Genomic DNA, 24,531 nt, shown 5'->3' on the forward strand with positions numbered 1-24,531 from the left:
CAAGCAATCCAACATGCGGTGATCCATATATGACATACATACTGTGCACTTCACAGGTTTTATCTGCCGCTGCCATGTTAAGAGAAGGGATTATGGGATGAGCTGTAACTTGACATTCAGCAAAACCACTTAACCACACGTGTCACCCCTGCTACCTGCACCTGCCTCTGTTTCAGCTGTGGCCATTTTTTTTTTCTCTCTCTCTCTGTTTTCTGCCTTTGGTCTCCACTCCTCCTCCCCCTCCTCCTCTTCCTCCTCCTCTCCTTTTTAAGCCATCCTCCTCTTCTTCCTCATTTTGACCTCGTGATCTTTTCATACTCCCTGACAGCTGCACACCACCTCCTCTTCCCTGCGATCAGAAACTGTGCTCAGTTGATGCTGCAGGCAGGTTTAAACTTGAAGCCACCAAAGGATTCATGTAGAAAATGCATTACAAGAGAAACATTGCTGAATAAAACCTCACACATGATGACAACGTGAACTCTTTTCTCTGTACTTTTTTAATTTCTTTTTTTTAATAAATAGCAAACACAAAAGGTCTCAGAAAGACATGGTTATCATAACTATTCTTCACATTTTTCTCATGTGATCACAATCTCACATCTTGGCAAGAAACTTAAAAAATATTTGATTAATCATGCCCTTAACAACAACTTTATCTACCCTCTACTGACTTACATTTTTTCTACAGCTTAACAGTTTGACAGAATTTTTTAAAAACCTGTGTTCATGAATAACTTCAATGTTATGACCATAGACTGTAAAAAAAAAATGGACGTCATCTTGCTTAGCTCGAAATGAGGTCTCCACAAATACTGCTCCCCCTGGTGGCTGGCTGCAGTATAAGTCAAAAAATCAGGCTCTCCAGTCATTTCAGATGGGCTGTGGGCAAACTTTAAAAAAATTGGTACACCTTGTAGAAATGTTTGTCACGTCTGATTGTTGTGGTGATTTGAAGATATTATTTGGCTGCCTTGTATTCAAGTCCTTTTTTTTCTGAAAAGTTTCATTTTCAGTAGCTATAAGAGGTTAAAAACAAGGTTTTACGTTGCGTTATACGATGATTGACGGCTGCTGTTCTCGTGTATTTTTTAGGGGGATTGTAAAATACGTCGGGACGTAGAGTCATGAAGCGATTAGACTTTTGAAAGAGAAACAATTATTATTATTTTTGTCACCCGGCTTCACTCAGATTCTCCCAGAATCCCTCACAGTCTCTACTGCGCAGACTCTGGCTGCACAACAGCTACATTGGCGGCGCCTGTAACGGAGGAATTTTGGCTTCAAAACCGTACAATGTTTAATGAAGGAGCCATGCTGTCCACTCTATATACAATCTATGGTTATGACACAGTCTGAAAGGAGAACATTTTTTTCTTTTATCTGTATCATGTAGCAACAAAAATAAGGTTAAAAGAATATGTGATGCTGGCTTACTGACCAGGTTTAATGCCATTATGGGAAATACTCTGAGAATTTACATGAGGTAATTCACACAGACATACACTATTTTATTAAGATTAAATGATGCAATACTTCCAGGAACTAATTAACCTCTCTAAAATAATTAACATAATTAGATTATAATAATACTTTAAGTATTCCATATGAGTTATGAAATGGTTAAAAGAAAGAAAAGTGGACAGATAATGAGTTTAAGATTTAAAAAACACAAGATATCCACAAAAAGAAATGCCACCAAAGGAAATGACAAGTATTACTCATACTGTGGAGGGATTTTATGACTATGCTGCTTTGTTATTTATATAAACTTTTTATTATTTGTGTGACATGGTTACATAAAGTACCAGCTTCTGCAGGAGTGAAGGCAGTCTGTCTCAAAGCTTGGAGCGGAATCAAGCAGCAACCTCCGGCCACGAGGAATGAAGCCAATGTCGAAGTGCGAAAAAGTTCCTCAAGTATCGACTTTAGGCTTTCTCTGAAAGTACAGGAAACCATGTGTGCACCAAGTCAAAAAAGTTTATTTTTACAGCAACAATAGCTGAATAGCTCATTTCTCTTGCGGCACAGACATTTGCTTTTATAACTCAGTGATTTGAGAGATCTCAAGATTACTACTTACCTGATGTGACTGACAGTAGATCGACAGGAGTTGGGTTAAGTTCAGTATTTCCACCATGGTTGACGGAAGCATTCAGAGCTCAGACTTTGATGAAGTGAGCTTCATTCAGCTTTGGACGAGACTTCGAACAGACCTCATGTCATAGTGGGAGCTGGGAGGGACCAGTTTCAGGAACGGCCTGAGAGTATATAGTTCATGGTTCATGGTTCATCGTGAAGTGTCTGTTTACATGAAGCGCGATCTCATGAGACAGAGACAACACTGCTACAACTTTTGTGACTTTTTGACTTATGGTTAGTAGTTTTTGTCAGACACAGCCCTCTATCAACCCCACTTGGTTTAAAATGATTGTCGAGAGATGTGCTCGCGGCGATCATATGTCATGGATCATACGTGCTGTCCGCGTGCTTGTGCATGAAGTAAACCGTGCTGAAGCCCACCTCTCCGAAGCGAGAAGTGAATCGTGCTCGGTTGCGGTCACACTGGAGGGGACACTGAACAGGAAACATTTTTTACATTCACCATCGGCTGATTCTGATTAATCAAATTGTCTAGAGTCCAGTAACTAATTGATAGATTTATAAATGTAGCTTTAAAAAATATAGTTTTCACATTTATGAACCCTGGAGGTGTTGGATAGAATAACTATGCATAACACTGAACTTTAATGCACACAGGAGTAAAAAATGGTGATTTTCTTCAGCATAAGTCCTGAAAATGACCCTTTGTTCTCTTGGAGTCTGAAAAATGACATCTTTAGCAGTGAGTTTGGGACAAGTGTCTCATGGTATTAGAGTGATATTACTATCAGTGATTTGTCTGATGGCTTTTATAGAGTTGTATTTCACCAACTTCCTACACGTCCTATCCAGACGTCCTCTATAGAAAAGGCAGAGATTTGCTTGTCAGTTGGATGTGTCTGTCACAGCCTGTAATGAATTAGTCAGACTAGCACATTGCCAGCGAGATGTTCATAACACATCCACATCAAGAACATGAGACACACATTGACAGTATATCACTGGGAGTCCTCGGACAAATGGGAGACTCTAGAAAACTGGGTAGGGTCGTCCACGAGTGCACCAGGCCTCCAAACTCGAGGCTAAGAGATGATGTAAACTTTGTGTGAGATTGTGGGGCTCTGGCTCAGTGTCATCACTTCTCAGTGATCACATTCATAACAGGCTGCAGCAGCGTCTGGCCCCTAGCTACAGTGAGACTTTGGAATTTCCTGTCAGCCCGAGGTCCTTGCGCTCTTTTGACTCTCTTTCAGAGTGGAGAATAAAGCTGATTGCAGTCTTGCTGGGGGGACTTGATCGTTGATCGTGCCTGCCTGAGGAGTGTAAGCTAGTTTAGTCAATGCTATCCTATAAATCTTCTTTCAAATTGAACCCCTCTAGACATGCTTTTATGTTTTGTTTTCATCTTTGTAACCACCTTATTTCTGTCTCTTTCTTCTCATATTGTAGATTTGAAAATGATCATCCCTGTTCAAGCTTTAATCTTTGACAGTGTATTGGTGAGACAGGGCGATCATGTTAACATGGCTAAGATGCCTTCTCTATTTAACTTAGTGGGCCATTTTATTCTTAAATTAGCTTGAAGCTGGAGGCAAAGCAGCTGTCAGGCTGCTCCCTCAAACTGTGTGTATCGCCTACAGACACCTAGACACACGCTTACACAGCTAGCTTTTCACCTAGATCATCGCTAATTAGTGTGTCACCATATTGTGCACACTTCTTGGTTTCATTATGACAAATTATTCCACTCTCAACTACCCAAACACACTCAAAAACGAAACCGCAGATAAATAAAAAGTAACATCACCCTAGAGGCTGTAGTGTTCATCGATACAAAATCTTCAGTGCGTGGCCAGTAGCTGCTTCTGTTTGTGTGGGGAGGAGGAGGGCTGGAAGATAAAGTGGTTTTTCATGTGATCTACAGGTGTTAAGCGAGGAGAACAGTGGTAACCAACAGCAACATATTGATTTTCTGGTCCAGCTGTGACAGAGGGCCTTTTGTCTAACATGTCCTATCTGCTCCTGCTGCCTGCTGCTTTATGCTCCCTGCTGCTCCTTTAATAACCTGCACTCATGCTTCATTAGAGCTCCTTTAATTGACTCCTACTTGAACCTTTTTCAATCTTCACTTGTTTTTTCATGGTTTAATTACAAGAGGCTGAACTCATGAAGAGGTGTCGGAAAGTGAACGGCTATTCTGAAACTCAGCTTATTTTTACTTTTTGGAGCACGATTCAATCTGTATGACGAGAAAAATAAGTAAAAACAAAGATGCTTAAAACTGCTATTCCCAAAGTGGCCACTTGAGGCAGCTTTCAAAAATGGGTCTATCACAACTCCCTGGCCTTGTATATAGATTTTTATAAAAAGTCAGTCATTTGATTCCTGCATTCTCAAAATAGATGTTAGGACATTAAAATGCTATGACCTGCATGTTCTTTGCAATTCAAGTGTGGTTTTCATGGATTGCTAGCTTGTGTCGTTATTTGTTTAAAGGTAAGGTTGGAGGGAATTTTCGTTACTTGTTAGTAAACACAACACTCAAACTGGGCTCCCCCTCCTTTGCAGTGCACACCTACAGCCTCTGACCAAAGCTACATGAACACACTCACCACCTACAACATCGCGTTCCGACATAGAAGAGACTCGAAAGCTGTGTACCTGACTTGTCATGTTAGCACCAGCTAATCGCGGATATTTCCCACTTACCAACTCGCCTCGCTCTTTGTCCCGTGCTGCTCTCCAAGTGCCCGAAAGTGAGTGTAAGTTGAGTCAAGCTTCACCCTTGTTTATTTAAAATTTTATCTGTTTGTGGTTACGTTTCACGTTGGTGATGTCTTTCTTCCTCCGTGCTACGTCCACTATCATAACTGCTCTGATTAGCTTCCACTCGCGATCATCAACTTGCGAAGTCACTTGCCTACTGGGCACTCTGTAACGGGCTGATGTAACCACGCTTTTTCTCCACCCAGAAACATCCCGATACAACCAAATCATTCACAAACAGGCAGAGGAGAGGGTTGAGGCAGACACAGACACTGACACAGACACACATGTATAGAGGCCCAGAAGTGACAATTGAGCAAGATTATTCCTATGCATTGACATTTTATTTACTTTACCTTAAATAATTTACTGCAGTTTTTATGTGAACATGAAATCTACTTCCTTTAACTTGTAACTCTCACTTATTGTTCACGTTTCCTTAATGAGTCCTAGTTGTCTTACGGATGGGATTTAGTCATGAGGAGGTCTCAGAACAAATATTTTCATCAACAACGAGGTGGGAAAACAGAATCTAGAGTTTCAACAGTAAATAACTGCTTGAACACAAAAAACACATTTAATACCCTGCAGTCGCAGACATTGCTGGGGTTTTAGTGTAAAATGTGACCCTGTTAACTGCTGCTGTTAACTGAGTGCACTTCTTGTAAATACTTCAAGTTAGCACGCATCATTATAATGAAAAATGAAACTAGGATAAACCTCAGCTGTCAACAGCTGTTGTAATTGTGAAACAATCTCGACACAATTGCTGACACGTTTGGTTAAAAGTCACTGATGAGAATGTCACCGTTAACACGTTTTGATGCCGCTATCAGTTTTAAATGAGTGCTTAGATTTTGCCAGTGTGTCTGAATGATTGGAGCCAAACTCTGCTTCAATTGCCAGAATAGGCATGTATCTTTTTGTGATGATGAAGGCAGGGATGGGTACTGAAATGGGTACTTTTATAGGTGCCGATCGAATTCTATCTGTAGTAACAAAAATTGGTACCGATTGCCAGGTACCAGGCATCATCGTGTATCATTTCAAATGTGAAAGGTACCCATCCCTAGATGAAGGCTGTAAATTTGTTTTGGATTCAGGTACCCAAACATTGAATAGAAAGAAGAGCTGAGACAAACCAATATAGAAGTAATGGAAATGTAACTTGATGACCAAGATGCAGAATTGCATTTCTGTTTATGAAATTTCAATTTTTAATATCATCCTCAATAACCAATACCCTAAACTTTTACCAAATTGTGCAGGAGTACCAAAATAAACACATGGCAATGAACAATATGAAACTCAATACTCTGATAAAAAGCACTTCCACATGCATGTAGTGGATGATATAGAGTAATAATTTGATCCTGTATTTTAAAACAAGCCAAAGGCCTCTATGGTTAAGGCAACATTTGTCCACACAGGCTTGATTTCCCCCTTTTCAGTGAGATGTTTGCAGTTATTTCTGGGGTCAGTTGCAATCACTTTCTAATAAGTATAAGTGATATTCCCTGGTGGATATTCCCACACTCCTGTGGCTGCAGTGTGATGAGGATGGCGAAGCAGCAGCAGATGGGGCAGCCATGCTATCTGATTGAGCTTCTCTTTGAGTCTGGAGAGCTTATGGCAAATGGAATAAATTGTGGGATGAAGCTCCCTGCCTTCATCAGTGCTAACAGCACTCCGCAATTACAGGGTCGCCATGAAATTAACACTGTGACAAGTACCTACAACTGACACTGTTTATTTTCTCAGACTGATAACAGTCCTCTGTTTAGGGTTTATACCTGCATACAGACATTTAATAAAAGGTTTATTACAGGCGCTAATGAGGTGGAATAAAGTGTAAGCTGTAACTGATAACAGGTGATGTAAGTTTGGTCTTTATGGACCATTAACAACTGCGTACTATTACTTAACTTAGTCACTCCTCTTGTGGACTGCCATGAGTGTCTGTTGGGTAAACAGATGATAAATAATACTCTGAAATCCAGCTGTAATAACATACAACGAGCTCATGGGGATTTCAAAAATTGGGAACGTCAAAAATAACCTGATTTCTGCTTAAAGAGGGGTTAGTGTGTTTTATGAAAGCTTTACTCCTGTAATATCTTAACATGATTTACTGCTTAAATATATATTTTTTTAAATGCCTGTTTTCCTCACACTGCTGTTGAAACTCTTATTTCATCCTTAAGATCGTGTTATTTTAGGGATGCCCCACCAATGTGTTATGAACCAGTTAGGAGATCCATATGTGATGACCTCATCATTTCAGCAAGTCTTGTGGAGATCTTGTGGTTTATTTATTTAGTTTAAATGGACCGGTTTGAGCAGTTTACCCAACAACAACAACAAAAAAGAAGAGCCTATCAGGGTGGAAAAAACATGTATATTTCTGCGGAAGTCTTGTTCAACTCGTCACCTGAATTCACTTAAAGCTAAATATTTACCCCAATTACAACAAATGATACAGGCTTAAGTTTTACTGTGAAATTTCTGAAATTTGACTCATTCAGTTTAATGTTTTTTGTTTTTTGTTTTTTTGTTTTTTCATTTGAGAAAGTTATTGTGTTGTAGATCAGGGGTTCTCAGACTCCTTTGGTGTGTATACACCCTTTAAAAAACAATTTCAGGAAAGTACCCCCTTGTGTGGCTGAGAAGAAAATTTAGGAAACAATATCAGAAAATAACACAAATTAAAAAGAATATATTCCTCCAGATACTGACATATCTTTTTTTTGTAAATCACTTCTTTGTTTTCTTTTTTGCCGGTTTCTTCATCATCTATCTCATTTTCCCCAACTGTTTCGTCTTGTTTCAACCAACTGTCCATTGTTATCCTCCTGGTCACTGAACAATTAACGTCAACAGATGGAGGGTGTCTAAATAATGTATTTTGTGAATGAATATGCTTAAATTGGAAATGATGCCCTGTTTCATGATACATAGACATATAAATAAAACGCTTTATGATAAGCTGTTTTTTCATCTTTTTTTTTTTTTTTCAAATGTGTTTTGACACATTTTATTTTATTACACGTTTTATTAACATTTGTCAAGTATCTCTTGCAGTACTCCCTCGTACCCCTCTTTGAGAATCCCAGTTATAGACCACTGAATCAGTCTAGATGGACATGGACCATTTTTTAAAGACATGGACTAATTTTAGTTAGAGCTAGGTAAGCAGTGGGATGATATACAGTGAGCAGATGGTTATGCAAATACAATCCCAACAGGGTGTGCTCGCCATACATTGTTGCATTGACCTGTGTTGATAATACTTTCAAGTCCTTTCAGCAACATGAAGATAAAGCTCTTTCTACACAAAGTAGTAAATATTACAAGAAAAATATGTATCTCTGGATATTTCATGTGTGATCCTATTACAGTAATCCTAATATGGTCTGAAGCTTGATTGATATAAAGTCTGCAGAATCTCCCTCAGCTCCCTCCTTGTCCTTAAGAGCTCCTGTCTTCTTCGTGTAAAATATTATGAGGCAGAAAACAAATAGACTCATTAATGAAACATATCAATTATTGAACTTGTTATTTTTCTTGAGTAAATACCAAAAGCATGGCCTAAAACTGATGAAGCACAGACGGCTTTTATTTGAGATGAGTTGGGGAATAACTGCTGAGAAATCCTCCATGATCCTGCTTAGAAAAGACTGAAAATGAAACTCATCAGACAAAATTTCACAAATAAATCCATCAAAAACAAAATCCATCAAAAGGACAGTCGGATCTTCTGCCTCATACATTCATAACTCATTTCAATAAAAAGAAGCTGAATTTTCTATTGGTGGCTTTTGAATTCAGATATCATGCTGCACTTTCAGGCACTGGCAGCCATTTCTTCCCTCATCTCCTATTCTTTTATCACCCAGTGCACCCTGGCAGACTGCACATAGAGGCAATCGAGCGGACTCTGGATAGCTTCTCGTCTAGTGTGAAAAAAGGATGAGGCCTACATACGCAGCCTCACAAGTCTAATCTTAGCCCCAGTTCCTCTGTTCGCCTCTCGCTTCATCAACAAGAGAACTTATTCATCTTGCCCAGTCCATTAAAGATTTAAAGGAACATTAAGGCCTCTAAACAGCTCTTTTAATTAAACAGCATGAGTCCTTCTTACTATACCTGATAGAGGGAAAGTTCCTTTAACCTTAAACATCTCTACTGACTCTTCAACGTTTACATCATACTGAGCTATCAGGACACATATGCAGCATGTTTGCTCACTGGGGGTCAGAAATTTTTACCAAGAGCGGTCAAACCTTTAATTCATTTTGGGTCTAGAGTAATTTAAGACCACATTTATAAATTGCATGGTTTTGTTAGGTGATTTATTTTGTTAAATTTTCCCCAAAAAGCCTCAAATTACCTCACATGAACTCAGAGCACTTCTGTTGGCATTGTAGGTGGGGGGCTCGAGCCAGATATCGATAATATCAATACCAACGTTGGTATTGCTATGGAACGATACCAGTGTAAAAAGATCAATACCCTCGTTAAATTTTTGGTCCTGCATGCACTGACTGCTGCAGTTTTATGAATGTGGTGACCTGTCTGTGTCTGTGTCTGTAAGTCTGTAAGTGCTGCTGTGTCACAGCGCCCCCCCTCCTCCTGTGTTTTGATGATGCACTGTCACGTGGCTCAGCGGCATCAGGGAAACAAGCAAGCAGACTCCCAAAAAAAAAAAAGTTTTTTGGAATTTTTTTAAAACAATTGTTCTGGTGTAATAATTCTTTATACTTTACTATTTCAAAAAATGAGTGCAATAATGGGAAAACTTTTATTTATTTATTTTTGTATTGTAGTCTTCAACTCTGTACTTTGAAAAAGATTTTGTTTTAATTTTATCTTAAAGTGATCATTTTTTGCACTTAATTTTCTTAAGAAAAGAATTCCACACAACAATATTTTTGGGAAAATAAGATTTTTACTGTTGTAGTGTTTCTCAACATAAATGTTATTCATGACAGCAAAGTAATTTGTAAACTTTGCCCAAATTCTGTCCTAGGTTTTAACAACAAAAAAACCCTAAAAACTAAAAAAAACACCTTAACATCAGCAGTTTGATGATAAATCAACCATAAATATTAAAAAATATCGGTAGCAATATTGATATCAGTATCTTTTTCAGTATCGGTAACGGTGATACTGGCCCTGTATTTACTTGGTATCGGGTCGATACCAAAATTCCCAGTATCACCCACCTCTAGTTGGCATGCTTTTCCAATATGTGTTAAGAAATAATGATTTTTAGAAACAACTTTGTCTTCCTGCAGTAAAGTGTAAACTCAGTGGGCTGGCAGCCCCCTTATGCCTAAAAATATATGAAACAAAAATTTGTCATTAGCTGTTGCCTGATTTAGCTTAGCATGAAGACTGGAGAGAAGTAGCCGGAAGATGACAACATCTCCCTACAAGAGTCTACAAATCTCACCTCATATTGCACGTCTCATTTGTTCGATACTGTACAGTGGGGGGCTGTCATTTTGGCACAAACAAATGTAATATTTTGTGATTCTCAGTGAACTTGGTGAGTTAACCTGTTTAATTCTTTGTGCCAAGCCAAATAAGGTAGCAGTACCTTCAAATTTACCACCCAGGCATCTAACGTGTCTCCCGGCAAGAAAGCATCAAAATATATTCAGAGAACCTAAAGCCTTTACCTAGGAAGTGGAAAAGATGACTGTACCTCTTACCTTAGTTAACCTCAGAGAGCAGTGACTAACAGAGTTAGCCTAGCGTAAGTGATGGGGTCATGTGGGACTCTGAGGCTCTGGTTTCGCTCTTTGTCTGCTTCGAGGTGGACTAATTTCTGCTTCACATTCTTTGATATCAGACTTTGTAGATTGTGGATCATCTGTTTGAGTTTCAAGCTGCTCCCAAGCTAGTTGTTTTTCAAGGATGTGTAGTGAAAAGAAGACACCTGTATCTTACCATTTATAAACCACTATTCCCTCAGACAGATGCTGGTTCAGTGAGAAAAATAATGAGGTGTTGTACTCAAATTCATCCACTGAGGCAAGATTTGCTTGAGGACTCAAAGCCGTCATCCATCTTTTTTTAGAGGGGGAAAGGGACTTATCTCTGTCTTTAAATCAGTGCATCAAGGCGATAATGTATGAAAGTCAACAATTTGATATTGCAGAGCACAACACCGGCCATCAGCTTTGTTTTATTTTTAATTAAATGGCCCTTTTTGCTCAGTAAGTCGAGAGGACGTAGCAGATGCTCAAGTTTAGTCAAAAACTCAGCACGCTGTTTCTGGCTTGCTAAGCTGCTTGTCATCTCCAGATGTTGACTAACAGAGGAGAGCGTCTTGACAGCTGAAGTAGTGCATGTATTTTTTAACAGTCAAAGCGGGGACAAAGCAATATAAAATCCCATGGCAGACGTTCTCTCCCTACACAGACGTTCTGCAAAAGTTTTCACAAACTCCTCTGACCATACTGATTTTAAAAATACTCAACAGAGACGAGACGTTCCCTTCTCCCACAGCCTGAGCTGACAGGGCTGCTTAATGCACAGAACAGGAGAGAAAGCAGGTTAAATCAGCCTGGTGATTTGTGCATGAGCGTGTCTCCTTATGTGTGAAGATGTAGACTCACTGCAGACTCAGCTCACGGATGGTTGACGTGAACAGATGTTTGGGATGTGAGATTGCTACTGTTTGCAGTTCACATGTGAGAGGATGAGAACAAATTTCTGCTTTACTCACATGCAACACCTCTTGCCTCACTGAGCTTTATACATGCCAGTACATCATCCTGTGCATTTAGAAAGACAGGCATTACAGATGAAAACATGACAAGCTACCACACCTATGCTCTCTAGTCAGCAATGATCATGTGCATTCCTGGACGTAGTGTGCATATTAAAGCTGCTCCGACCTTGGGTCTGCGCTGTATGTTCAGTCACATTTATGAGCGCAGATGGCTGCTTTCGAATCAACATGAGTTTAAATATTTAAATGTTAGCAGTGAGCAGTCAGATGCTCTCTGTAATTCATTCCAACAATAGTTTAACTCACAGGCTTTATGCTAAATAGATAGGAAATATAGGATTTAATAGCTGGTGGTGATAAAAAAAACACTCACATAGATCTATAAGGATCCATTAAGATCCACGTGAGGCACATTTAAGCTCACTTTAGTACATTCTTATGTTGATTTATTTTAATGATATATTCATTTAATCCTTTATTTGTCCAGGAAGGCTTTATTAAGGTTGTTTGTTTCTGTAGTTGTTGGGTTGAGGATTGAAACCTTGTTCTTTTACGGACACAGTTATGTATTTTTGAAAACCTGAAAATCAATCAAGTTAGAGATCATTGATTCTGCCATTGAGTTTTTGTTGCTGTATTTTACTCCAGTCAGGTCATTCCAATCAAACCACTAGTGCACACTCACTGGTTGACTAATGAAGCTTTTAAATGTGACACATTGCAAGCTAACAAGTATTAAAAGACACTGAGAAAATTGTTGGTAGTTAGTTTTCTGCAAAGATGAATAAAGAGATCAAAAGTTAAGCAACACTTTATCAAATGAATAAGAACAGAAGGAGGTACATCAATAGAGTTTCCCAAGATTTTAAATGTCATAATAATAAAAAAAAAATCTGCCCTGTTTTTGTAATCATACTCTCTGAATTACAGGAAAAAGATTTGCACAGCTGATCCAGTCGAAACTCTGCAGTCCAGAAAGTTACAGTAGTCTTTTAGTCACCACACTATCTGAGTTATTAAAAAAACAACAAGTAATTACCAATGTCTAATTACACCTAATAAAAACAAACAAACAAATAGATAAATAAATAAATAAATAAATAAATAAATAAATAAAACCTCTTCTGGCATTCAGGAGCTGTTGGGTTTTGTAGTATGGTAGTATATTGTTCAGTCAGGAAATTAGCAGATTTAAAAAAAGATGTGAACAACTTTCTTGGTAATTCAGAGATAATTGAGAAGGTCAAGACTGTATCCTTGCTAATTTCCTTATTTCATTTAGAGAAGGGATCTGGCAGCAGTGGCAAGACAAAACTTTCATTTAACTCACAGAAACCTCAAACAGAACGAGACTTATTGATGAACAGTCCTGACAGGGTGGGTTGTAAGCGTTTTACTATGACTCTACTACCTGGACAGAAACAAGCACAAATGGCAGATGGCATCGCTAAACACAGTTTAGGAGATTTTGATCTTGATTTTGGAAGCTGTAGGTTGTTTTGTAGATGTGGCATTTCAGAACTCGGCTGGAGCAATGTGCAACCAGTACAGCCAGTTTGTAGACTTTAACTTACAAGGCAGGTCAATAGCTGCTGGTGCTAGCTCTGCTAGCTTCACTTGAGAAACCAGACTTGTGCTCAGTTTTTACTGTCAGTCAGTATTAAAATTCTTTCCATACAATTATTGAGTTCAGAACATCACCAACTTCAATACCCATGTAACTATACTTGGCTCATAGGGATGGAATGGTTTATGAGGATAATCTGAACCATTTGGTTTTCCTCACTTGGTTTGGGGCGCGTGTGCTTCTGGTTTGTGTTAATCTTTCTTCTTTGTCTTTTTTCATACGCACAACGAGTCCAAGGAGTACAGCAGAACAGTTCTGAAGAAGTGTGTGTGTTGTGTACATGACAAGCGGAGAAGACAGAGTCAGAGGGTGTACCTGTGGCGTTGAGTCGTTCTGCTGTCTGGGAGCTATTAGATTCAGAGTGAGCTCTGATGACGCCGGTAAGAAAGTGGGGGATAAACCCGCAACTGAGTGTTGCCAACTTAAAGACTTTGTTGCTACATTCAATGACTTTCCAGACCCCTCTGGCAAGTTTTTTTAAAGACAACAATTCTTGTGACTTTCTGGAGTTTGCACAATCTGACGTGTGTGACAGCTTGATTTGATCTCCTCAATGGTCAGCGTGTGCTATCGTGAGTCCCTCCCTATCCAAAACACAGACAGTCCTCACTCGCAGCAGATGAAATCACGCAAGTGCGTGTCTCACTATGGTCACTTCTGCCAGTCCCAAGCCCAGATAAAGGAGGAGGGTTGAAGGGTTGATGTTTTGACATAAAAAAAAATTTATCGACCAAAGAAAGTGAACTATTTCTCTCTCCTACAGAGTCCATGTCAATTACATGCAAATGGATTATTCTGCAAATTAGACAGCAGCATCATTTAGTGACTTTTAGTGACTTCTGGGACAGCCAATAGAGACTTTCCTGAGGAGTTGGCATTTTGAAACTAACAATTTCTTCCCCAGCTTTAATGAAGATTCAAATGGGAAACAACCTCATTCTTAGGTTTTTCATGACCATACATGACAGAATTGGTTAAAAATAATTCGTTAATAGTGGATTATTAGGGGATATGGTAATCTGGGGTGTTAAAAACAACAACATTGTTCACCAAACCAAACCGAAAACTGACCACAAAACCTTGGTAGAAACTGAACCATGGATTCTGTGAACCGTTCCATCCTTATTAGCGAAGGGTATAGATATTGACGTACTGGAGTTTTGATTGGTTGCCTTTAGTCCTAATGTGGACTGCACGTCAGCCAACAAGTAGTTCAACTCAAAATCTTTTGAAACCACAAGTAGTACCTTTTTTTTAAAAAAACATCAAAGGTGAAAGATGTTTTGTTTTCACTGAGTGATTTGTAGAAGTGCTGGGAGGAATTTCAGATCTTAGCAAGAAAGCAATCATACTTCCTAAAATGTCAAACTATATTTTTAAACTTTGCGGGGTCAATAAAAAATAAATGTGGCTGCTTCTCTAAATCACAAAACCTTAGCCTCTCGCCATGAGTCATTTACAGCAGCTCATCAGGGCACTAAGAGTCATACACTGTGTATAATTCACATTAATCTTAAATTGTATTTTCAGCTTGACTATGCATGCATGCTAACTTTTTTGATGGAGGACTTGGGTCGTCTTTACACTTCTCACCTCCTCCTCTTCACAAAGTGTGGTAAGATGGAGTCACTTAAAGAGCTTTAATGAACAGAGTATTTTTCCAGACAACTTGTTCTTATTTTAACTTCAAACAGAGAAACACTCGCGTCACTCATTCTGAGCACCCGGTAAAATTGCACATCATCTTTTTGCTTCATTATCCTGTCACCTCCTGGGTCCGCTGGCTATAAGCGCTCAGTGGATACTGCAGGGTTGAGGGTGGGGGGGATGAGGTGGCATTCAACCAATGGTTAGCGCCACATAAAGCCTTTATCACACCTAAACGGCTCCGTCTCCCAAAGCCGGAGTGAGATAAGCACTGCCCATTCATCTGTAATGATGTGGAAGCAAGAACCAACTGAACTGAGTTGAGAGGGAAAGGCTAACTCTGACACAGTGTAGATGGCTGAAAGGGGCGCGAGGCCAGCAGGGTTTTTCTTGTTCAGTCCTCAGATTAATGTGTGAAGAGGCTTTGATTTATTGTGTTTTCTCTGTGGACTCAAGTTGATTACGAGACAAGTGTTGTTACTCTACAAAGCACCGAAAGTATCTGAAAGATGAATGAAGAAAGTGGAGGCCACATTACAATATGGTCACTTTAAACAGCCCCTTTGGAGTGCAAATGAAGGTTTCACAGCAAAGCACCATATCCTTGGTTTCCCAACCTGCTTTCAGATTCTCTATTCCAACTTCTGTTTGTGAAACCCAAAGGTTAATGTTTTTCTTGCTCTTTAAATACATTTTTCAATACATTGCTTCACTCCAGACAAAATAAGAAGTTCCTGAACCAACTTATTTCTTTGTTTAAATAAAAGTTTCAGTCCTGACTTACTGACTGGTGTAGAGGAAAGAAAACCCTTCTGGAAGCAGTCAGATCAAGCAAATTTATTCAACACGGCTACACATAAAAGTTAGCAGAAGTTAACTGTAGGTTGTGTTACCCTAACTGATGTTTATAAGCCACTTTAACCAAGCTTTAAACAAAATTAATCTTTATTTTTCTACATCAAAATGCTGCCAAACTGTGCTGCTCTACAAGATGAGAACTGTCCCTTTGCTCAACAACACAGACTGAGTAGTAGAGCAATGCAGCATTTTATAACCTTGTTTTTTACCAATCTCTCAGCAGTTTCAAATCCTTGATTCTGATTGGTCAAAACCCCTCGTTGAGAGTTATCAATTCAAAACAGGCAAGGCAATGCTAGGAAAAACTATCGCTTGTGTGGCACTGTTGTTAGTTTGCTTTGGTTCTTGTGGCCGAGGCCGACCAAGTGATCCATTGTAAGGCATTAAAGGTGAAACTTAAAGAAATAGTGAGGGGTTAGCTGTTTGCTGAATGCCTCTAACTGTAATTTAATTTAATAAACAACACCAGCATACTGAAATGCTTACAGTCCCATTGCTCATCTGCAGTTTTTAGGCAGCTTTAATGATTCAAATGTTTTCCTCTTGACATTGTCATGTTTGGATTGTAACATACTTTTACATCAATTCAGCGTTAACCAGGATTTGAATGCCAAAGTTCTGTTGAACAGGTTGAACTCATGTCTGACTCATGTTTTTCAACTTGCTATATCAATATGATTTCCTATTGCACATTTCATTCATATTGTAAAAACATTAGGGATGCACAATATACCCATATCGGCTGATGTTGGTCATTTTTTCAACATTTGTGGGCTGATATCTACTCATTAGCTGCCAGCTATTTTTAGAGCATCTTGAATGACCTTTCCGGACCCAAATAATATTGTTTGTATGTATGGAACCAAAAAACTACTGAAGAAGAGTGGACCCTCTTTTTTTTATGTCTCTGTTCTTGATCCAAAAACCAGACAAAACATACTTTTTTGATCCCATTCATCTCAGGCGCTCCATCCATGGTCCTCTTTTCTTACAATCGGGCCTATCTTTCTTCCCGAAGTATCTCAACACATCATCTCAGTTTATTTTTTTAGTTTTTTGTTGTTTTTTTTTCTTTACTGATATTGATATCAGTAAATATCAGTTATTGGCCATAACAGCGATATTAATATCAGATATCAGTATCAGCCAAATTTTCATATCAGTGCATCCCTAAAAAATATACAAAGTAATATTAAAAAAAGGGTGAATTTGATGACTAAGCCAGGACAACAATAGTATCAGTGGCAGCGGATTGGTTTAAAAACAGCAATATGTGCAGATAGGTAGTCTAAATTTCTAACAATCACCTAAATTGAGTATCGTACGCCTTTTTACCTGTTTTTACCTGTTTTTGGATTAGCCTTTTAGTATATTCACATTGTAGGGGATCATCTGTCACTGGCATCACTATTTGGGGAAATTTTGGGGTCACAGGCTAAAAGGTTGAGGAACCCCTGTTCTGAAATGTGTGTGAATCTGTCATGAAACATTGTCATTAGGTCAACATTGTCTTAAGAACAGTTTTCAGTTTTCTTGAGTGAAAAATACTCACTGGGATCACATTTATCAGAATACAGCAAGGGTTGGAAAGTTTGGTACATTGTACTTAGGCTGTACCAAATATTTCAGTCAGAACCAAGCAAAATAGTGTGAAAAAACAAAAAGAGTCTACCAACTTTTCCAAAACAAGGGATAGGATAGGATAGGAGTCAGTGCTTGATGCAGAACATACACAGAATAAATATTTCTAGGTGCATAACTGCACAATACAGCACAGTAAATCCTCAGTCGTACATACAAGCCTGATTTTCTTTTATACGTTTTCAGGAGCTCTGCCCACACAACGCTGTAACTCGTTCATACATGTCACTCATGGCATGAAGACTTCCCTGGGGTGGTAGGCAGGGGGTGGTGGGAGATGAGACTTGGGAGGCATGACTCCACATCATAAGCCACAGTTAAATGTTTACAACATGGTGACAAACAGCAACAGAGATGATTGTTATGTTGACAGTTTTTTTTCTCCATTTACATCAATGCTGCATGCAAATAAATGGATTCTAGCATCTTCACTGTTGTACCCTCCCTGAAGAATTGATGTTTCTATTTATGCTCTAATGGGACAGTTTTTTAGTCACAACTGGCATTATGAAAACAAATCATCAACCCCACCTATTCACTTGCAGATTTCAATGCTTAAAGTTATAACTAAGAAATTCTACTTTAAAATTTGTTTGCATCTAGACATGAAACCAAATCTGAAAGATTTGAAAGGTTTTTGGGTTTCTTTGCATGTGTGGATACAGCTTTAATGACAGCATATAAGAACCATCCCCAGTACTTGTATAACTTCATGACTCATGCATTGGTTGTTTCAAGTTTGACTAAATAATTGTTTCTTGTTGTTTGCTCTGTCTGTGCATAGAGTCTGCACAGTTGGCGTCTGCAGATGTACTGCTGGTAATGCCAGCATTAGTGTTGCTGTGATTCGACAGAATTAAATCCAGCATCACCATAGGAGGTGAAATTCACATTGACATCAATATTGCAGGGTTAAATTAATTATCCTGAAGACCACTAAATCAAATCATATTAGAGATATAACTCTTGGTGTCTGTTGTAGTCGACAGATTAGCAGAACTTTGCCTGGGGGTAATTTAAATGTACCACAAAGGAGTCTTCTGCAGTCAAGTATCATTATTTTTTCTCTTTTTACTTAACAGACACTTCATCTTTGGTAAAATCATGTTGTCCTCCTGTGCCTTTTTAAACACACTGACGGGTCCTAAAGAGCACACCTTTTCACACACACTGGCTCAGACCCTCTACTTTTGTGTCTTCCAGGTGTAATTGGCTCCCTGACGGCAGCTCTCGACCCATCAGGAGATCCAAAGAGGAAGACGGATGAGACCACAGCGTCTAGCAGAGAATGCTACCTGTCCCTTTGCCTCACCATGTCACCATAGGAGAACTTTTAACCGGTCCCTGTCCACAAATCCTCCTTTTTTCCTTTGTTACCCCCAGTGAACCACTGAGTTTGTGCTCCCTCTCTGCACCCATCCTGAAGTGAAATGACTAAGAGAGCTTTTATTTTGGACATGTTGTTTTTTCCTCTCAGTGCTGCCAGCCACCAGGGCTATGGTGGGAAGCGTCATTATACTTCTCAGCAGGTTGCTAATCACTGTCTGCTGTGGCTACTGGGACTGGTTTTACACCTCACTCTTTCCACATGTCAACGAGTCGACCTGAAACACCCCATAGTGTCCACGGGATACGGGAAAGTTCGCGGTATTAGGAAGGAGCTCAACAATGAGATCCTCGGCCCCGTGGAACAGTACCTAGGTGTGCCATATGCCACCGCACCCATCGGGGAGCGCCGTTTCCAGCCTCCTGAAGCTCCAGGATCCTGGCAAGAAATCCGCAACGCCACCCAGTTTGCACCAGTGTGTCCCCAGAATGTGCACGGTGTTTTACCTGAGATCATGCTGCCAGTGTGGTTCACAGACAACCTGGATGCTGCAGCAACTTATGTTCAGAACCAGAGTGAGGACTGCCTTTACCTCAACATCTACATCCCAACTGAAGACGGTGAGTGAGACACACTTTTCACTTTTCATTTTAAGTGTAGGAGGAGCTTAAAAATACTACACAAATAGCACTGGATGAAATGTTGCATCTTCCTCTTTGAGGGAAAGTTTTGTAGAGTCAAAATATTTTTAGAGGGGCTTTTCTATTTCCTGTGAACAGTTGTTTTGCTCAGTTGGTCACAGTCATATTCAGTTGAAGAAGAGCCTTTAAAATGAGCAGAAAAACATGCAGGAGATCATTTAATAGCATAGTTTTGTTTCTTCAGAAGGTGTGATTCATTGAGTCTTAATTTCTGGACATTCATACAAGTCACAGAGGCAATCTTCCTTTGGCTCAAACTTAACTAACTTTTACAGCTTGTTTTTAATGAATGCTATCCATTAATTAGATAAACTCATAAAGAATATGCTTCAAGTTAAAGCAGCCTTTGTAGCAGTTGGCGACATATGCTAGCTTTTAGCTTGGCTAACCTTGATTTGTTTGGTCAAAGCACCAAGGTTGCATTGTTGATTCTAATTACCATACAGTGCTGTTGCTAATAAAACAGTGCTTTTGTGTATATCCTCTCAGAAGGTTTAAACTTCAGATGGTTTTGGCTAATTGAAACTTATCTTGATAGAAATGTGTTTGAATATATTGAGAATTTGAGAACAAATTGCCCCTTGGCGATAATAAAGTTTACCTTGACCTTGACCCTTGAGTAGGTACGGGACATACTGTATGTAGGTATGTGTGGCGTCATGTCCCTGTTCACACAGCCCTGCTGGTTTCTTTGCTATCAGTAGCCATACTTCAAGGGTTGTTGTTTTGTTGCATTTCCATCTGCTTCAGTAGTGAGATGCAATTACTCATTCAATCAAATCCAACTCCACTCATGTTTGAAGATACTCTATTGTCTTGCTGCAGTAGATATAAATTAGATATAGATAGTTATAATATATGACTATATGACTAAAGTCAGCATAGCACCCATATCCAGTACGTAACGTGTCCCCTTTGCTGTCTAAGTGAGAGTGGGCAACATTTTGATGTCAAATGTAAGAGTTTGATATAACAATGTGGTAGTTTTGGCAATAAATATGCCAAAAGAGGAGCGTTTTATCTGTCGAGCTTTCTTAGTTACCCTGTGGGTCATGTGACACTTGTGTTGCCACTGAGAAGCAACTTAATTGTTATGAGAATAACGAGAAAAGCATTCAGAGAGTGCTGACCTTCACCAAGACTATCGTGATTGTCATCAACACTTTAGTCCTACTTAAATGTTATACTCCCTTTCAGCAGACTGTCTGCTACAATTTGGTGTTAGTTGCAGGTTTGTACGATAATTTGTTACCTGACAGTGTTGGAAATTATAATGACCCAGTACATATTTCATCCAGTTCTTAGTTACAGATTATTTCCAGGATCTGGATCTTAATCTGTCAGAAATTATGGTGACCTTGTCTTCTATTGTTTTGCAAAGCAATCTGACCATTTATGGTGGAGTTATACACACATATAGCGAAAGCAGTCCATTTTCAAAGAGATTAAGAATTCTTTTAAAAAACTCCTGGATCCAGACGGTGATCCGGATCACCTCCAAAATTTAATCACTTCTTTCTTATCCCATTTTTAACATTTTCTGAAAATTTAATCAAGATCAGTTTGTTACTTTTTGAGTTATGTTATTCACAGACAAACAAACAGACAAACTTTCTCCAAAACCTAATTTCCTTAGCGGAGGTAAAATAATTCAAAAATGAGCAAGAACCTGCAGTTCAAGTATTGTCCACTGGAAACTCAATCCCTTTTAGGAGTATTATCAAAATGTTAAACTCAACTTTATCAGGAATTATGGGAGTGGATGACATCACTGGTTTTAGTCAATTTTAGAGGATGTGAAATTGCTTGGTGGACATTAAATTGTCAAGAAATCATTGGTTGGTTCTAAACAGACTTATGTACCATTAGGACAAAGGACTCAAATTGACCTTGTATGAAATCTCATAATCTTTCATTTGAAAATTCTTGTTAAGCCTCTGATTTATTGATATTATTCTACCTACATGTGATGGTGGAGTTTTTGTTCTGTAAGCATGTAGTTTCAGTCGTTTTCACAAGGCTTTCTTACTTCTATGTCTCCTCAGTTTTGTTGCATGGTTGCTGTACTGTAGTGAGGCTACCGACAGAGTTTAGTCAGTACAACACTAAAGCCAGCCTCATTTATACCTCATGGGGTAAAATTAGTCTAAAAATTTAAGATCAGTATAAAGCGAAACCTCCACCTCTTCATGGGCTGTCTGGGTGCACTTCTTGTTAATGATCCTGTGGAGGGTGTTTGAGAAAGCAGATGGACAGGTAAAAGAGACAGGATCAAAGGCTGAGTTTGATGGCAAAGCACATGCTGCTGATGATAGTGAGGAAGGTTAATGATTAAATGTTAAAAAGTCTGTGATTAATGGGCTCACCTGAGGAAACACACAATAAAACACGTTTGTGCATCATTGCTGCTCATTTACACATATTTTTTTAACATTAAAGACAGAATTAAAGATGGAATTATAACCTGCTTAGTTTGACTGTGGCAGGGGGAAAAGAGTACTTGTGTTATTGTTCCTCCATGACCCGAGAAAAAGAAGAAGAGAGATTATTTACAGTAAGAAACGATCAAATGTTATTGTAGTGTAAATTCAAACTGGAGCACAAGAGAGGTTTTGAACAGGAGATAAGGGAACAAAACTTGTTTTATGAATTGAACTACTCTAAAATTATTGCAAATGTGCTTACATGAATAGATCAAGCTCTTCGGCTACAAGATACATGCTGTGTAGTACATATATAATATTCTCATAGACAGGGAGTAGCGTCTCCTGTGTCATTCCCAGAGGAGAAGGTGTGCAAATGAGTGAGACAGATTTTACATGTAGCTCTGTCTGCTTGTCAGAATCTGTCACTTATTGTCAGGGGTCACTGCTTACACGAGGCTGATGCCATCCCCAAGGACATGTTTTGCCTTGTGTGTGTGAGAGAAATGGAGACTGAAGGAGAGTGAAAGTGCCCCTGAAATGGAGCACACACACTACATTGTGCTTCTAACTGCTGTCACAGTCCCGCTAATACTTAACATGAAGTTAGATTTGAGATCCTGTCAAACGTAGCAGATTTTCAATCCTTTGTTTTATATCCCAAGTATTTTGATGTGGCGTTAAATGTTGGTGATTAAATAGACAACAAAGTTAAAGTTCAGGGGGGGAGGCTCCTTCAGGTGCTGTTTGTCAAAGAGAAGCACTCAGGATTAGTCAGGTATGATTGACAGGGTTGATTCTATTTCAGGCATATTCTAAGCTTAAAGACGACCCGCAAAAATCAAAGTCAGAGTTTATTTTAAACCTCAGCACAGTCCCCTTGTCAGAGATAAAACTGGTTGTTTCCTCAGATATCTTGAAAAGTCTCCACAGCGTAAAACATGCCAAGAAGAATTTTCCCCCACCTGTCTTCAGCCTGTCTGCCTTCATCTCAGCGTTAGCTTTTAGCAACAGCAGCTACATCTCTAGGGGGGAGTTTGCACTGAGTGGAATATCTCTTCAATCATGGGATGAACCACTGTGAAATTTTGAATAAACATAGATAAACTCCTGTTTATGAACTACTTTAACTTTGAAAGCTTTTTTCCCATGTCTCCTCTTTCTATATTTATCCTTCTTTTTGAAATGTAGCTGTCACTGTGGATGGGATGCCAAGAAGCTCTTCACAGGTATTAAATATTCAAACTATATGGGTGACATATGAATTAAAATAATGGCTATGAAGTTATGGTTAACTGTAGTTTTTTTGTGAGATGGAAAAATACATTTCCACTCAAACCTGTCAGTCATTGGGAACTAGTTTTGCTCAGCTTGTAGAGAAGGTGCCCTATGTACAAATCCATAAGCCTCCCTTCAGGCTGTCTTTTCATACAAAAGCAAAAAGTCCAAAATGTAATCTTAGAAAAGAAAAAAAACACCTTAAAGGTACAGTACATATTCACTACCCTGTCCCCTCTCCGTGCAGCAGCTCTGGCAGTTCAAAGTTTTTTTCGAGTAGGACTTAAATGTGAACATTTCAGCAAAACCCTCGGCTACGAAAAGCCAGGTCGTCTCAAGAAGTTCTCTCTTCACCTTCTGGAAGGAGGCCGATTTTGCAACATTTGAGGTCAAGCCAAACCTTTTCGTCTTTAGAGTTTGTCCAAAGTCTGAGGAAAATACAAGCACAACTACTGTATCCCAGTCCCACAAACACAGCTACACAGCTGAGTGGGAGAAGTATGTGGCACAAAACATCAACTGCTTAAAAACTGAAAAGGGCTGACTGTATCAGCACTAAAAAGATTATACAGAAAATTTGATCTAGTGTGGTGAAAAAATATGAGATTGTGTTTTTAATTAACTTTGCCTCAGCTTTCTTCCCCACTGATTTATCTCAATCACTCTGGCGAACTCTCACACCCTTAGAGTATTTCACCATTTGCCATTTAGTTTTCTAAAAACCTTCTTTAAACTCTGTCAATTAACAAAACTTCATATTGGTTTGGTCTTTCCATTGTGTCCCAAATCCTCCAAAAGTTCACGAAGGAAAAGTTCATCAGCCTTACCTTATCTATGGTGCTAAGCTTTCTATTTGGAATAGGTTAAAGTTGTCACTTTGGAGCAAAGTCTCGCAAGAACGAATGAGATTCTCATGCAAAAAAGTGGTGAAGAGTCCATGCAAGTAATCCTTGAGAGCACTTTCACAGCACTCCAGGCTCCATCTCTTAATTGTTATTCTCTAAGTAAGTGCAAAATAGTGACTATGGTGTCATTAGTGTGCCAAATCTTGCTATTATGAGATTTGCATATGAATACACAAGAATTACCAAGAGGACATTGAAAGGGTGTGTGCTATTTTTATCTTCATCTGAGTTTACCTTAGCAACCCGTGAGAAAAAAAAACTTAATGTTTAGAGCATGTGCAGTTACAGACTGAGTAAGGACAACACTTTTGTGTGTTTATCAGTTTAAACAAACTCAAAATGATTCTGGATGCGAAACTTGTGGTCATAAGAGCAGGTCGTTGCTTTGTGAATTAGGCCTTGAGATGAGGCAGGTAGTGAGATATGAGGGATGACATGGAAGTCTTGGTGCAGCCACAATTCATTTCTAGCGAATTCCCCCCTTGGTCTGTTGCTGCACATGCTAAAAACACA

General features: G+C 39.0%; 1 protein-coding gene across 2 annotated transcripts in view; it reads left to right on the forward strand.

Annotated features, from left to right (window-relative positions):
• Positions 1-24,531, forward strand: part of nlgn2b (neuroligin 2b) — a 98,676-nt gene that overhangs the window by 22,255 nt on the left and 51,890 nt on the right. For both annotated transcript variants that reach the window (XM_074671754.1, XM_074671755.1), the window contains exon 2: positions 18,588-19,331. In XM_074671754.1, coding sequence (XP_074527855.1) covers positions 18,815-19,331 — 517 coding nt within the window. In that variant the 5' untranslated portion in view covers positions 18,588-18,814. The remainder of the gene's footprint in view (positions 1-18,587; positions 19,332-24,531) is intronic.

Source organism: Halichoeres trimaculatus, unplaced genomic scaffold, assembly GCF_033239565.1.
Source record: "Halichoeres trimaculatus isolate MK-OKI-2021-1 unplaced genomic scaffold, fHalTri1.1 fHalTri1_scaffold_6, whole genome shotgun sequence".
Classification (NCBI taxonomy): domain Eukaryota; kingdom Metazoa; phylum Chordata; class Actinopteri; order Labriformes; family Labridae; genus Halichoeres; species Halichoeres trimaculatus.